Below are 16,127 nucleotides of genomic sequence, written 5' to 3' on the forward strand. Positions count from 1 at the left end.
TCTTTGCTTTTGGGAGTCTTTTTATTACTGTTTGAATCTCCTTATTTGTTACTGGTGTGTTTAATTTTTCTGTTTCTTCTTGTTTCAGTATTGACAGGTTGTATGTTTCTCAGAATTTATCTATTTCTTTTAGGTTTTCCAATTTGTTCACATAATTGTTCATAAATAGTCCCTAATCATTCTTACTTCTGAGGTATCTACTGTAATGTTGCTTTCATTTCTGTATTTATTTCTGTCTCCTCTCTTTCCTTCTTAGTTTAGGTAAGGGTTTATTGATTTTATTTATTTCTTTCAAAAAATCAACTTTTAGTTCTTTTCTGTTATTTTCTAGTCTCTATTTGATTTATTTCTTCTCTGTTCTTTATTATTTTCTTCCTCTGATAACTTTGGGTTTAGTTCTTCTGTAGTTCCTTGAGGTGTAAATTTAGGTTCTTTATTAGAGATCTTCTTTTATAATATAGGCATTTATCACTATAAACTTTTCTCTTAGTACTGCTTTTACTGCATCCCATAAGTTTTGATATGTTGTGTTTTCATTTTCATTTGTTTCAAGATTTAAAAAAATTCCCTTTTGATCCATTGGTTATTCAAGTGTGTGTTGTTTAATTTCAGTGTATTTGTGAATTTCCCTCTTTTCCTTCTATTATGGATTATTCCATTGTGTTCAGAAAAGATTCTTGGTATACTTTTAATCTTTTTAAATTTGTTAAGACTTGTTTGTTACTTAACATGTGGTGTAACATGTGATATATCCTGGAGCATATCTGTGTGCGCTTGAAAAGAATGTGTACTCTCCTGCTGTTGGGTGAAAAGTTTTCTATATGTCTGTTAGGTCCTTTTGGTCTATACTGTTGTTCAAGTCCACTCTTAATTGATTTCTGCATCTAAATGTTACCTCCATTATGAAAGTGGGATACTGAAGTCTTCTACTATTATTGTATTCTATCACTTTTTCCTTTGGATTTGTCAATATTTTATACACTTAGGTGTTCTCACATTGAGTGCATATATACTTACAATTATTATATCTTCCTATTGAACTGACCACTTTATGATTATGTACTGACCTTTATCTCTAGAGACAGTTTTTAAAACCTACTTTGTCTGATATTAGGATAGTCACTCCTACTTTCTTTTGGTTATCTTTCACATGGAATATCCTTTTCCATTCCTTCACCTTCAGTCAATGTGCCTTTGAATCTAAAGTGAGTTTCTTCTAGATACAATACAATTGTTTCTTTTCTTAAAAATAAATTTATTTAATTAATTTATTTTTGGCTGTGTTGGGTCTTCATTGCTGCGTGCAGGCTTTCTCTCATTGCGGCGAGCGGGGGTTACTCTTCGTTGAGGTGTGTGGGCTTCTCATTGCGATGGCTTCTCTTGTTGCGGAGCATGGGATCTAGGTGCACGGGCTTCAGTAGTTGTGGTGTGAGGGCTCTGTAGTTGTGGCTTGTGAGAGCTAGAGCACAGGCTCAGTAGTTGTGGCACACGGGCTTAGTTGTCTGCAGCATTGAGATCTTCCTGGAACAGGGCTTGAACCCGTATCCCCTGCATTGGCAGGCAGATTCTCAACCACTGCGCCACCAGGGAAGTCCCAATACAATTATATCTTAATTTTTGTATGTATTCGGCTATCCCATGTCTTCTTATTGGGGAGTTTAGTCCATCTACATTTAAAGTGATTATTGATAAGGATTTACTATTGGCATTTTGTTCACTGTTTTTTGTTTGTCTTATAGTTCCTTTTCCCATGTTTTTCTCTCTTGCTATCTTCAATGTTTTGTGCTGTGTTTTATTTTGTATGGATAGGTTTTGATTCCTTTGTCTTTTTTTTAACATCTTTATTGGAGTATAATTGCTTTACAATGGTGTGTTAGTTTCTGCTGTATAACGAAGTGAATCAGCTACACATATACATACATCCCCATATCTCCTCCCTCTTGAGTCTCCCTCCTACCCTCCCTATCCCACCCCTCTAGGTGGACACAAAGCACCGAGCTGATCTCCTGGTGCTATGCGGCTGCTTCCCACTAGCTATCTGTTTTACATTTGGTAGTGTATATATGTGAATGCCACTCTCTCACTGCATCCCAGTTTACCCTTCCTCACCCTGTATCCTCAGGTCCATTCTCTATGTCTGCGTCTTTATTCCTGTCCTGCCCCTAGGTTCTTCAGAACCTTTTTTTTTTTTTTTTTAGATTCCATATATATGTGTTAGCATAGGTTATTTGTTTTTCTCTTTCTGACTTGCTTCACTCTGTATGACAGTCTCTAGGTCCATGCACCTCACTACAAATAACTCAATTTTATTTCCTGTCATGGCTGAGTAATATTCCATTGTATATATGTGCCACATCTTCTTTATCCATTCATCTGTTGATGGACACTTAGGTTGCTTCCATGTCTTGGCTACTGTAAATAGAGCTGCAGTGAACATTGTAGTACATGACTGTTTTTGAATTATGGTTTTCTCAGGGTATATGCCCAGTAGTGGGATTGCTGGGTTGTATGGTAGTTCCATTTTTAGTTTTTTGAGGAACCTCCATACTGTTCTCCATAGTGGCTGTATCAGTCTACATTCCCACCAACAGTGCAAGAAGGTTCCCTTTTCTCCACACTCTCTCCAGCATTTACTGTTTGTAGATTTTTTGATGATGGCCATTCTGACCCGTGTGAGGTGATACCTCATTGTAGTTTTGGTTTGCATTTCTCTAATGATTAGTGATGTTGAGCATCCTTTCATGTGTTTGTTGGCAATCTGTATATCTTCTTTGGAGAAATGTCTGTTTAGGCCTTCTGCCCATTTTTGGATTGTTTGTTTGTTTTTTTGATATTGAGCTGCATGAACTGCTTGTACATTTTGGAGATTAATCCTTTGTCAGTTGCTTCATTTGCAAATATTTTCTCCCATTCTGAGGGTTGTCTTTTGGTCTTGCTTATGGTTTCCTTTGCTGTGCAAAAGCTTTTAAGTTTCATTAGGTCCCATTTGTTTATTTTTCTTTTTATTTCCATTTCTCTAAGAGGTGAGTCAAAAAGGGCTTTGCGGGCTTCCCTGGTGGTGCAGTGGTTGAGAGTCCGCCTGCCGATGCAGGGGACACGGGTTTGTGCCCCAGTCCGGGAAGATCCCACATGCTGCGGAGCGGCTGGGCCCGTGAGCCATGGCCGCTGAGCCTGCGCGTCTGGAGCCTGTGCTCCACAACGGGAGAGGCCACAATAGTGAGAGGCCTGTGTAACGCAAAAAAAAAAAAAAAAAAAACGGTCTTCCTGTGATTTATGTCATAGAGTGTTCTGCCTATGTCTTCCTCTAAGAGTTTTAGAGTGGCCTTACATTTAGGTCTTTAATCCATTTTGAGTTTACTTTTGTGTATGGTGTTAGGGAGTGTTCTAATTTCATTCTTTTACATGTAGGTGTCCAGTTTTCCCAGCACCACTTATTGAAGAGGCTGTCTTTTCTCCATTATATTCTTGCCTGTTTTATCAAAGATAAGGTGACCATATGTGTGTGGGTTTATCTCTGAGTTTTCTATCCTGTTCCATTGATCTATATTTCTGTTTTTGTGCCAGTGCCATACTGTCTTGATTACTGTAGCTTTGTAGTCTAGTCTGAAGTCAGGGAACCTGATTCCTCCAGCTCTGTTTTTTCTTTCTGAAGATTGCTTTGGCTATTTGGGGTCTTTGTGTTTCCATACACATTGTGCAGTCTTTTTGTTCTAGTTCTGTGAAAAATGCCATTGGTAGTTTGATAGAGATTGCATTGAATCTGTAGATTGCTTTTTGTAGTATAGTCATTTTCACACTGTTGATTCTTCCAGTTCAAGAACATGGTATATCTCTCCATCTGTTTGTATCATCTTTAATTTCTTTCCTCAGTGTCTTATAGTTTTCTGCATACAGGTCTTTTGTCTGCTTAGGTAGGTTTATTCCTGGGTATTTTATTCCTTTTGTTGCAGTGATAAATGGGAGTCTTTCCTTAATTTTTCTTTCAGATCTTTCATCATTAGTGTATAGGAATGCAAAGGATTTCTGTGCATTAATTTTGTATCCTGCTACTTTACGAGATTCATTGATTAGCTTCTGTAATTTTCTGGTAGCATCTTTAGGATTCTCTATGTATAGTATCATGTCATCTGCAAACAGTGACAGTTTTACTTCTTTTCTGATTTGGATTCCTTTTATTTCTTTTTCTTCTCCGATTGCTGTGGGTAAAACTTCCAAAACTATGTTGAATAATAGTGGTGAGAGTGGGCAACCTTGTCTTGTTCCTGATCTTAGTGGAAATGTCTTTCTTTTGTATAACTTCTATACATATTTTCTTTGTGGTTACTAAGGGCTTAAGTAATATATCATGTATCGAATAGTTATGACATTCTGTTTTAAGCTGACAACTACTTTACTTCACTTGCATACAAGAAATCTTGTCTTTTCCCTCTCCTCCCCACCACATTATATATTCTTGATGTCACAGTTTACTTTGACCTTTATATATTTGTTAACATTCAGTTTTAGTTGTTTCTAATACTTTTGTCTTTTATAGTATATAGTAATATAATATTGTTTTTGTCTCTATATTTACCTTTATCAACTAGTTTCACACTTTCTTACGCTCTCATATTTCTAATTAGTGTCTTTCATTTCAACTTGAAATACCTTTAGTATGTTTTATAAAGCAGGTGGTAAAGTTTCTTAGCCTTTGTCTGAGGTAGTCTTTATCTCTCCTTTGTCTTTTTATTGGAGTATAATTGCTTTACAATGGTGTCTTAGTTTCTGCTTTATAACAAAGTGAATCAGTTATACATATACATATGTTCCCATATCTCTTCCCTCTTGCGTCTCCCTCCCTCCCACCCTCCCTATTCCACCCCTCTAGGTGGTCACAAAGCACCGAGCTGATCTCCCTGTGCTATGCGGCTGCTTCCCACTAGCTAGCTATTTTACGTTTGGTAGTGTATATATGTCCATGCCACTCTCTGGATCTGTAGTTTTTAAAGTGAAATTCGAGCCCAAATGGGTCAAGAAAATCATAATTCAGTTCATCCATATCTTCCATAAAGCCCTAGAAGTATTTGATTTAAAATGTCCCTGGAACTTTGCTTGGGCAGTCTAGTTTATCACACTATTTGTTCAAGAACAAAGATATCCCTTAGGGATGGAGGAGTATAACGTCAGTTTAACAAGTATTTGTGACTTGTTAAGTGTAAGTTAAGTACTTTTTCTGTATTTAGTCTTCTTTGATACCTCATCAAAACTCAAAAAGTGATAGTTTCTTAAAAGTTAGTTACAGTGCAGAATCAGAAACCTTATCAATGACCTTTTTGTATTCCTACATGAAAATCCAATAGTCTTTCTTGCGCTTTGAATGGATATTTTAATCCATGCATGATTTTTGTAGCATGATGAATTGACCATGTGAAAAATACTCGTTCAGAGTTATACAGATGTTGAAAACATTGAGACTTTTAATTATACAATATTAAAAAACCCTTTTCATCAGTATCACCATTGATCTCATCAGGAAAGTCTTGAAGCAATGGAAAAATGTCAAGCATGCAGCGGCAAGTTTTCTGAAATTCTAATTTTTGCTTGAAAGCTCAAATTTTATCAGTGGCAGCAAATACTGCTAGTTTTCCTTGAAGTGAGAGGCTTATTTATTCATTTTCAAGAAAATGTCTATCAAATACTCAAAACCATAGTTTTTCTGTCATTCATCCTTTCAAGTAAAAATAGTCTTTCACAAAGAAAGCCACTAGTTCAATTCAGAACTCAGTCATCTAAGTACTCTTCCTTGAGACAACCACTGTACTTTGATAAGCAGCAGAAGTGCTTTCTGTGCTTCTGAATTTCTTCAGAATATTAAAAACGTGTGTACTCAAGGGCCAGGATTTGATTAATGGTTTTTACCGCTTCATCAAGGACGTTCTTTTTTTTTAAGACTTTCTGATGTGGACCATTTTTAAAGTCTTTATTGAATTTGTTACAATATTGCTTCTGTTTTATGTTTTGGTTTTTCGGCCCTGAGGCATGTGGGATCTTGGCTCTGCGACCAGGGATCAAATCTTCCCCTGCATTGAAAGGCGAAGTCTTAACCACTGGACCGCCAGGGAAGTCCCATCATCAAGGACATTCTTAAACTGCCTTTTTCTTTTCTGCCCACACAAGGCACTGAAAAATATAATGCCTCTTAGTGTCATTTGGTCTGCTGCCTTGATTCGCATTAGGTGCCAGCAGTTTTACTCACCTTTGCTGTTGCACCAACAGTGCAAATGTCAGCACAGTGAACAAGACATCTTAGTATTGTTCTGAAAATAGTTTTGATTTCATGGGCTCCCCTGAAAGGATCTCTGGATCCCCCAGGAATCTGCAGACTTGGAGAACCACTGCTCTAGACCAGCTAGGTGAATGGCAAACTAGGAGGTGTTACCTGAGCTGAGTTTGGATGGGGGACATTTCACATTCTGAGCTGGGAAAGGGGGATGTGTGACCACACAAAGGGGCCCAGAATTTCAGAAGGCCTGGAGTCAACATGGAGCTTGGAATGGTTTCAGCATTTCAGCTTGGAATGGGCTTCTAGCAGTGAGAGTAGTGGGAGTTGTATAGACCAGATTGTGGAGGGTGATGGATACCTATGAGAAGAATTCAGGGCCTGGGATTAAGCAGATGTGGATTCTAATATGGTCTGTGCCCACTAACTAATGTTAATCTTGGGCAAATCCATTTACTTTGATGGATCTTTATGCTTAACACGTAATTAATATATGCTCAATAGGTATCTTGTTCATTGAAATTAAATAATTTCATCTCTGGAAAACAAAGTGGTTATATTTTATTTCTCTGAGGGTTCTGTAAACACTGAACGTGATTCTGTTCTTATCACGGTTGAGTCAATTGAAACTCAGACAAACTGAGGAATGTGGGTGGACAGTGATGGCGCCGGAAGTGGGATCAGGGTCTCCCGGCTTCAAGTTCACGCTATTTATGTGCTCCATCCTGCCTGTTCCCTGGTCTCCTGTCTCCCGAAGCTGAGAGATTTTCTTCTCATAGACGGTTACTTCCCTGACGCACTTCCTACTTGCTATCCTTCCTTTATGCAGCTGGTCTGGTTTTGTCCTTTGATTATGCCGTTAGTGCACACTTTTGTGTGTGTGTGTGTGTGTGTGTGACACTTATCACAAATACAATGGTTTATGAAAATACTGGCTTACTATTCATGTCCCCCAACCGGGATATAAACTCCTTTTTACTGGTTGTTGTATTCCCAGGACCTAGCATGGTTCCCTCACATGGTAGGCATGGGTACCAAAATACAGAAGAGGGTTGTAGGGCTTCCCTGGTAGTGCAGTGGTTGAGAGTCCGCCTGCCGATGCAGGGGACACGGGTTCGTGCCCCGGTCCAGGAAGATCCTACACGCCACGGAGCGACTGGGCCCGTGAGCCATGGCCGCTGAGCCTGTGCGTCCGGAGCCTGTGCTCCACAACGGGAGAGGCCACAACAGTGAGAGGCCCACGTACCGCAAAAAAAAGAGAAGAGGGTTGTAAAGTATCACATGAGTGGTGTAGGCAGTAAAAGCTTTAGGAAGTCAGAGAAAGGGGGGATCAATGGGGCCTTGAGTATCCCAGGAAGATTTCAGAGAAGAGAGGGGGCTTGATCTGGACCTTGTAAGAGGATCTGTAATACGGTTGACCCTTGAACGACACAGGTTTGAACTGCACGGGTCCATTTATATGCAGATATTCTTCAATAGTAAATACAGTACTACACGGTCCATGGTTAGTTGAGTCTGAGGATGCACAGGGCCAACTATGTTATACGTGGATTAACCCCCGTGTTGTTCAAGGGTCAGCGGTTTACTGTTTTCAAAGTACTTTTTGTGATATCAAGGGTCATGCTATTTACTTATCCTCTAGTTGAATGTTAGTAGCTTTTAGATTGCCATTAATGGGTCATTCATTGGCCAGGTAGAACCAGAACTGTGAAGGAGGTGGGGTGGTGGTCTTTTTCATTCGTTCATTTATTCAGACCTTCACTGTACACGTATTTATTGAATACCTGCTATATGTCAGGCACTGGGATTACAAAAGAAAAAAAGAGAAAAGAGTTCCCTGCCCTCCTAGAGCTTACACTGTAGTGGGATGAGGGAGAGACAATCAATACATCAGTCAATACATCAGTCAATAAGAAACATGTCAGTTAATGATGTTTGGCAAAGAATTAAAAGAGGGTGGTAAATGACAAAGAGGGGTGACACCTACACTGAAGTCTGAATGACAAGGGCAAAGGTCAGGTGGCAAAGCATTCCAGGCAGGAGAAGAAGCCAGTGCTGCTCTGCAAGACGCCGCTAGGCATGCTTGAGGGATGGAAAGGTGCGAAGGGAGCACTGTTGGTGGGGACGAAGGGAATGAGATGAGTTTAGAGAGGTGAGCAGGACCCGGACCATTCAGAGCTTTCTAAGCAAGGTCAAGTTTAGATCTTTGTGCTTCGGGGAGCTGTTGAGTGGAGTGATGTGCTCTGAGTGATGGAGGCAGGGTCTAGGGGACAGCAGTGGTGCTGGAGAGGAATGGCTGGATTCAGGATATGTTTGGAAGTGGGGCTTTTCCTGTGTTCCTCCAGTTGTTCCCCGATCACAGTCTGCTCTTCTATCCCCACTTTTTAAGACTTTTCCTTTTTCCTCTTCATATAGGGCCTCAGCCACCCCAAGGTGTTGGCTAAGTACCATATTTTGGGTTGCAAAAGTTACACTTCATTTTGGGAATATTTGCATCTTAATTTACTAATAATTTGCCCTTTTTTCATTTTTAACAGTTTTTAATGAAAGTTGTATTCAAGATTACTTTACTCCTGCATCTTCTCAATTGTTTCTTCCTTATATTTGCCCTTTTCCTTTCCTACTTGGTGAGATTTGGCTTTACGTTCGAGGATCTTTTTGCGGTCTTTGTTCGGTTTTAGTCTGGTGATAACCACCTTGCTGGGGTGAATGCCCACAGGGACAGTCGTGCTGTTAGCGTTCTCCCAGTGCACTCGTTCAACGTAGATGACGTATTTCTTCCTGTAAACCTGGACTGCCTTGCCAATTTGCTGCCCTCTGTAGTGCCCTTGTACAACATGAGCTTCATCATTCTTTCGGATGGGCATGGATCGGACATTGTACCTCTGTCTCAGCTCTTTAGAAACAGGGGAAGACATAATCTTCCTGCGAATGTGGGAAGGCGCATTGAAATGCCTTTTCCTCTTCTCGCTTGGGTCAGAGGTCACAAAGGGATTGCACTTCATTTTGGCCGCTGGTGCTTCAGCAATGGCCGCAAAAGGGAAGAGAGCAGTAATTTTTAAAAACAAAGTTTAAAGTGGCAATTTGCATCTCGTTAAGGTTTTAGGATGAGTCTTGGTTTCTAACCCTGACTCAGTACCAATTGTGATTTTGTATATCACTTAGCCACTCTGAACTAAGTCTCCTTATCCGTAAAATGGATCAGATTATACCTCCTATGCATCATTCATAGCCCTGTAATAATAAGCAACTGAGGGACTTCCCTGGTGGTGCAGTGGTTGAGAGTCCGCTGCTGATGCAGGGGACGTGGGTTCGTGCCCCGGTCTGGGAAGATCCCACATGCCGCAGACCGACTGGGTCCACGAGCCATGGCCGCTGAGCCTGTACATCCTGGAGCCTGTGCTCTGCAACGGAAGAGGCCACAACAGTGAGAGGCCCGCGTACCGCAAAAAAAAAAAAAAAAAAAAAAAAAAGCAACTGAGATGATGATTTTAAAAGTACACAGTTGCAATTACGTGTGAAACGTTGTCTTGGCTTTCATGCCCCTGTGTGTACCCGTTCTCCATCACCTAGCTTGCAAGAGTGAGAATAAAAGATCTTGAGGCAGGCAGGCCTTTATTCCATCAACAGAGATCTTTGATACTCCTTACGTTCTCAGCATTGTATGGTGTATTATGGAGGATATGGTAGAGGAAGATGACCTGGTGTCTGAACTCAAGCATCTAGTTAGAGAGATACAATTAACCCATGTGGAAGGATGGATACTGCTGCAGGGCCTTATGACCCAGTGGGAAGGATTTGGATAAGTGGAGAGAAGATGAATTCAGACAGGAAAGAGCATGAATGGAAGCCCAGAGATGAGGATGAGGGTAGGTTAGGATAGCAGAGCTGCACGCGGGGGATTAGAGGACACGTGAGGACACGTGAGGACACACAAGTTAGTGGGTCTGCTCCGGAAGTCCTTGACTTGTTATCAGGTATATGCAGTCCACACTAAAAGGAGGATTCCTCTGACATGTTGTAGAGGTGATGGTTTGTGGCTGTACTGTGCAGGCTGTCATTTCTTCTTGACTCCTGCCTTCAATTCTGAGCTTTATTGAAACACAGTCATTACTTTTAAGCATTGACTAATACCCTATGTAGTTACTTTAAAAACCCCACACACTTCTTATTTTGGAATAAATATAGATTCGCTGGCTGTTGCAAAGAAATGGAGAGAAGTCTTTGGTACCCCTCACCCGTTCTTCCCAGTTGAACATGTTGTATAACTAGTGCAATAGCAAAACCGGGTAATGACACTGGTAAAATGCCCAGAGCGGAGTCACCAGTTATACATAATGCACTTGTTTGTGTGTGTGTAGCTTCCTGTTGCTATCAGCACAGTCAAGATACAGAACCGTCCCATCACCTCGCGCTCCCTCGTGGTACTCCTTACAGCTACAACTTCTCCATTGTCCATTCCCAAACCCTGGCGGCCACTCATCTGTTCTCTATCTCCAGAATTTTGTCTGAGATTATCTTCTTTCTCTCAGCATAACTTCTCTGAGGTTCATCCAAAGTTGTTTTTCTTTTTATTGCTGAGTAATACTCCATGGTATGGTGGACCATCATTTGGTTAACTATTCACTCACTGAAGGACATTGGTTGGTTTTGAGTTATCAGCTATAATGAAAGCTGCTCTGAACATTCATGCATAGGTTTTTGAGTGGACAGAAGTTGTCATTTCTTGGACTTCCCTGGTGGCGCAGTGGTTAAGAATCCACCTGCCAATGCAGGGGCCACAGGTTCGAGCCCCGGTCTGGACAGATCCCACATGCCACAGAGCAACTAAGCCCGTGTGCCACAACTACTGAAGCCTGCGCACCTAGAGCCCATGCTCCACAACAAGAGAAGCCACCGCAGTGAAAAGCCTGCGCGCAGCAACGAAGACTCAGTGCAGCCAAAAATTAAAAAAAAAAAAAAGGTGACTTCCCTGGTGACACAGTGGTTAAGAATCCGCCTGCCAATGCAGGGGACACGGGTTCGAGCCCTGGTCCGGGAAGATCCCACATGCCACGGAGCCACTAGGCCCATGCCCCACAACTACTGAGCTTGTGCTCTAGAGCCCGTGAGCTACAACTACTGAGCCTGCATGCCACAACTACTGAAGCCTGTGCGCCTAGAGCCCGTGCTCCGCAATGAAAGAAGCCACCGCAATGAGAAGCCCGAGCACCGCAAGGAAGAGTAACCCCTCCTTGCCTCAACTAGAGAAAGCCCGTGTGCAGCAACGAAGACCCAGTGCAGCCAAAAATAAATAATAAATTTTAAAAAAAAGGGAAAAAAAAAAAAAGGGTATGCCACTTAAAAAAAAAAAGTTTTCATTTCTCTACAGTAAATGGCCAAGAGTGTCATATGCCAGGTCATCTGATGAGTCCATTTGTCATTTTAAAGGAAACTTGCAAACTGTTTTCCAAAGTGGCTGAATCATTTACATTCCCACCAACAATGTATGAGTGATCCAGTTTTTTGCATCATTACTGTTTGCTATTATCACTATTTTTTATTTTATCCATTCTGATAGGTGTGTTCTCATTGTGTTCAAATTTTTTTTTAGATGTAATTCACACACCATAAAACTCACCCTTTTAAAGTATATAATTCAATGGTTTTTAGTATATTCTCAGGTAGGTGCAACTATCATTATTATCTGTATTTCCAAAGCATTTTCAACCCTCCCAAAAGAGTGACAGGTACCCATTACCAGTCACTCCCAATTCAGCCCTCTTCCCAGCCCCCGGCAACCACTATCCTCTGTCTCTATGGATTTGCCCATAGAAATGAAATCTTATAACATATGGCCCTTTGTGACTGGCTTCTTTCACTAAGCATAATGTTTCGTGGGTTCATCCATGTTGTAATGTGAGTCAGCACTTCATTCCTTTGTATGGCTGAATAATATTCTATCGTATGATTACCACATTTTGTTTATCCATCAGTTGATGGACATTTGGGTTGTTTCCACTTTGCCTGTTATGAATAATATTTCTAACAACGTTTTTGTACAAGTTTTTGTATGTATGTATGTGTGTTTTCTTTTGGGTATTTTCCTAAGAGTTGAATTGCTGGGTCATATGGTAATTCTATGTTTAGCCTTTTGAGGAACTGCCAAACTGATTTCCAAAGCAGCTGCACCATTTTACCTTCTCACCAGCAGTGTATGAGGGTTCCAGTTTCCCTACATCTTTGTCAACACTTGTTATTATCTGTCTTATTGATTCTAGCCATCCCGCTGGAAGTGAAGTGGTCTTTCATTGTGGTTTTGATTTTTCATTTCCCTGACGAGTTATGATTTGAGCATCTTCTCATGTGTTTATTGGCCATTTGTGTAGCTTCTTTGGAGAAATGTCTATTCAAGCTTTTGCCCAGTTTTCAATTGGGTTGTCTTTTTATTGTTGAGTTGTAACAGTTCCTTACATATTTTAGATACTAGACCCTTATTAGGTATATGATTTGCAAATAGTTTCTCCCATTCTGTGGTCTGTCTTGTCACTGTAGTTTAAATTTCTATTTCCCTAATGACTGCCAATGTTGGTCATCTTTTGATCTGCAGGTTTACCATCTCTATGGCCTCTTTGGTGAAATGTCTATTCATATCTTTTGCCCGTGTTTGTCATTTCCTCTTACTAGAGCTAAGGCTGTAGACATTTTCCTTTATAGTATATATGTCTTCAAGCTCTTCTTTGCAGCAGCACTAGGATGGATGAGACACAGCTGTTAAGCTGCTCATAGCTATAGATCTTTTAAATTGTGATTAAAAACACATAACATGGAATCTACCCTCAACTATTAAGTGTACAGTACAAATATTAACTATACACATGTTGTAAGCAGATTTCTAAGACTTTGTCATTTTGCACAAACTGAAACTCTAGACCCATTGAATAGTAACTCCCATTCCCCACATATCCCTGCCACTAGCAACTACCATTCTGCTTTTTGCTTCTGTGATATTGACTACTTTAGATACCTTAAATGAGTAGAATCATGCTTTATTTGTCATTCTGTGACTGCCTTGTTTCACTTAGCATAGTGTCCTCAAGGTTCATCCGTGTTGTAGTATGTGACCATAGCTGTAGATTTTTAAAAAATTTTATTGAAGTATAGCTGATTTACAGTGTTGTGTTAATTTCTCCTGTACAGTAAAGTGATTCAGTTATGCATATATATATACATTCTTTTTCTTATTCTTTTCTATTACGGTTGATCCCAGGATATTGAATATAGTTCCCTGTGCTGTACAGTAGGACCTTGTTGTCTATCCATTTTATGAGTAATAGTTGGCATCTGCTAACCCCAAACTCCCAATCCATCTCTCCACCCCACCCCTTGGCAACCACAAGTCTGTTCTCTATGTCTGTGAGTCTGTTTCTGTTTCATAGATAAGTTCATTTGTGTCATATTTTATTTTTTTATTATTATTTTTTTTGGCCATGTTGCGTGGCCTGTGGGACCTTAGTTCCCCAGCCAGGGTTTGAACCTGGGCCCTCGGCAGTGAGCGTGCAGAGTCCTAACCACTGGATTGCCAGAGAATCCCCCATTTGTGTCATATTTTAGATTCCACATATAAGTGATATCATATGGTATTTGTCTTTCTCTTTCTGACTTACTTCACTTAGTATGATAATCTCTTGGTCTGTCCATGTTGTGGTAAATGGCATTACTTTATTCTTTTTTTTATGGCTGAGTAATATTCCGTTGTATATATACACCACATCTTCTTTATCCATTCATCTGTTGACGGACATTTAGGTCGTTTCCATGTCTTGATTGTTGTGAATAGAGCTGCCAAGCTGTAGATTTGGATCCATGCTAGGCCAGTGCTCATTTTTATCTCATTAATAACCATGTGATCTCACCATGACTCAGTTTCTCCATCTGCAAAATGGATAACAGTAGGTCATAGTGGTATAGAAATTGGTAACTAAACTCAGAGCTTTGTGAATAATCCATACTCTCATCCTGTGGACCGCCTCACAGATGGCAGTTATGTGTCTTCGCCAAAAAGTCAGAAGTGAGCAGGAGAAGCTTCTCATCCTGATTTGTTGAAGAGGCTTCACTGAGTGACCTCATTTCTTCATTAATTTTTAATTTCTTTTCTTGCATAATGTTCACCCTTTAATCCCCACATCAGTCCAGAGCACCTCAGCACATATATCCTGAAGTTGAAAGGGGAGGATCCAACAAGGGATCTAGTTCTTGTTAAGGGTCTTCTGTGCCCCCAAAGAAGGGGATCTTTAAGCCAACCTCCACCTGGCCCCATGAGGCACCCAGTTCTCTGGGAGTTGCTATAGAAATGTGCTCTGGTACTAGGAGGAAAGGAAATAAAGCATTCTGAGAGTCTTGCAGGCTAGGAAATGGACGTTCTGACGTCTATTCCCAAAGTCTACTGCAGTTGCTTTCTTCATTAAATTCTTTCTCGGTGTTTCATTGTTCCCATGTGGACACGGAGGCTGAATGTGTTGACTGTCCTTGTCCTTTACAAAGCAGCATGAGAAATTTGGAAGAGAGATCTCTGGCCATCAAGCTGTGGTCTTAAATAAGACAGGATGATCATTTATCCCCTTCTTGTCTTGGAAACAAAAAATCTGCCACCATCTGAGCTCTCCCTGTGGAGATATTAGCTCATGCAGACCGGAAAACGTATCTTTGCCTTTATCCTTTTTTCTTCCCCACACCCCCTTCTCCCAGTAGGCCCTCTGCTTCTGCATCATCCTATCCCAGGAGTTGACTAGCAGCTTCAGCTCTCACCTTCCTCACCAGGCACTGTGGTTTTGCACGCAGCTGGGGACATTTCTGGGGATGGATCTCAGTGGTTAGAGCAAACATTGCCTGGGAGTCTTGGGCCAGAGGAGATTCCTCTAGTCTCCTCCATACTTCTCTGGTTCTCACTCACCAGACCCTCAGGGAATGCTGTCAGGCTTCAGTTCCCATGGCTGGTTTTCATCTTTCTTTTAGTTAAATCAGCTGTGACACCTGGCAGAGCCATGCTTCCCCTGGGGGCCTAGGCCAACCCAGATGCTGCCAGCCTGTTCTGTCCCCGGGGTGCACTCAAGGCCAGTCCATTTACTCTGCATAGAGACAAGGAGAAGAATGTTGGTGCTAGAAGGGAGCTGAAGAGTCATCTAGTCAACCCCTTAATGCAACATCGCGGAAGAATTTTATAGGAAAACAAAGACCCACCCCACAGCTACAACTCTTATCATGTGGCCGAGTGATGCTGTTTTGACTTTAAATACGGTAACTGTAATTTCAACACTAAGACTATTAAAATATTAGTACAAGCTAGCGTAGGGTTCCAAAAGTGTGTAGCCTCTGTCGTAGCTCTGTAGTAAAGCAAAATGGTCATAAGTACAGGTCAAAGGAATATAATAAACCAGTGCACGTGTGCATCAATACATACATACATACATAAAAAGTAAAGGAAGTACATTTTTGCAGTGTCAGGTGGCAGCCCTGTAGGTGCTTTCTAAATCATTTCTATTTGTTTGCTTTGAGAAAAGAGCCCTTTTTTTTCATTTCCTTATTCTGTGGCCAGAGAGAAGGGTTGGTTTCTCAGTTTTCTGGGAAATGGTCGTAGTTGCGTCTGGAGACCAGGTTAGTCTCTATGTGCTGTTTGTCTTTTTGTTTTCATCTCTGGGTTCTCCCTGAAGACCCCCATTGGCCGCCTGCCTTGTGCCCATGGCTCCCACCTTATCTCTTTCTTAGAGTTCCATTCTCCAGACCCCAGAGATTTCTTCTGCCCCACCTGTCCTTTGCCTGCCTGTGTTGTGTAACCCCAAGGCTCTGCTAGACAGTTGAAGCTGATCTCATAGACTAATTCAGGGTAAAG

At 41.0% G+C, this 16,127-nt stretch overlaps 2 protein-coding genes across 2 annotated transcripts in view; one reads left to right on the plus strand and one right to left on the minus strand.

Moving 5' to 3' along the window:
• Positions 1-16,127, plus strand: part of CCDC3 (coiled-coil domain containing 3) — a 100,780-nt gene that overhangs the window by 14,898 nt on the left and 69,755 nt on the right. The window lies entirely within an intron of this gene.
• On the minus strand, positions 8,771-9,264 carry LOC116748464 (60S ribosomal protein L26-like). The gene has a single exon (XM_032621494.1). It carries the CDS (start codon positions 9,262-9,264, stop codon positions 8,827-8,829), a length of 438 nt encoding a protein of 145 aa, XP_032477385.1. The 3' UTR covers positions 8,771-8,826.

The sequence above is a fragment of the Phocoena sinus genome, chromosome 2 (assembly GCF_008692025.1).
Source record: "Phocoena sinus isolate mPhoSin1 chromosome 2, mPhoSin1.pri, whole genome shotgun sequence".
NCBI classification, from domain to species: domain Eukaryota; kingdom Metazoa; phylum Chordata; class Mammalia; order Artiodactyla; family Phocoenidae; genus Phocoena; species Phocoena sinus.

What these genes read in the sequence shown, in the direction of transcription:
- LOC116748464 (XM_032621494.1), bottom strand. Translation starts at nt 9,264, where the DNA reads ATGAAGTGCAATCCCTTTGTGACCTCTGACCCAAGCGAGAAGAGGAAA.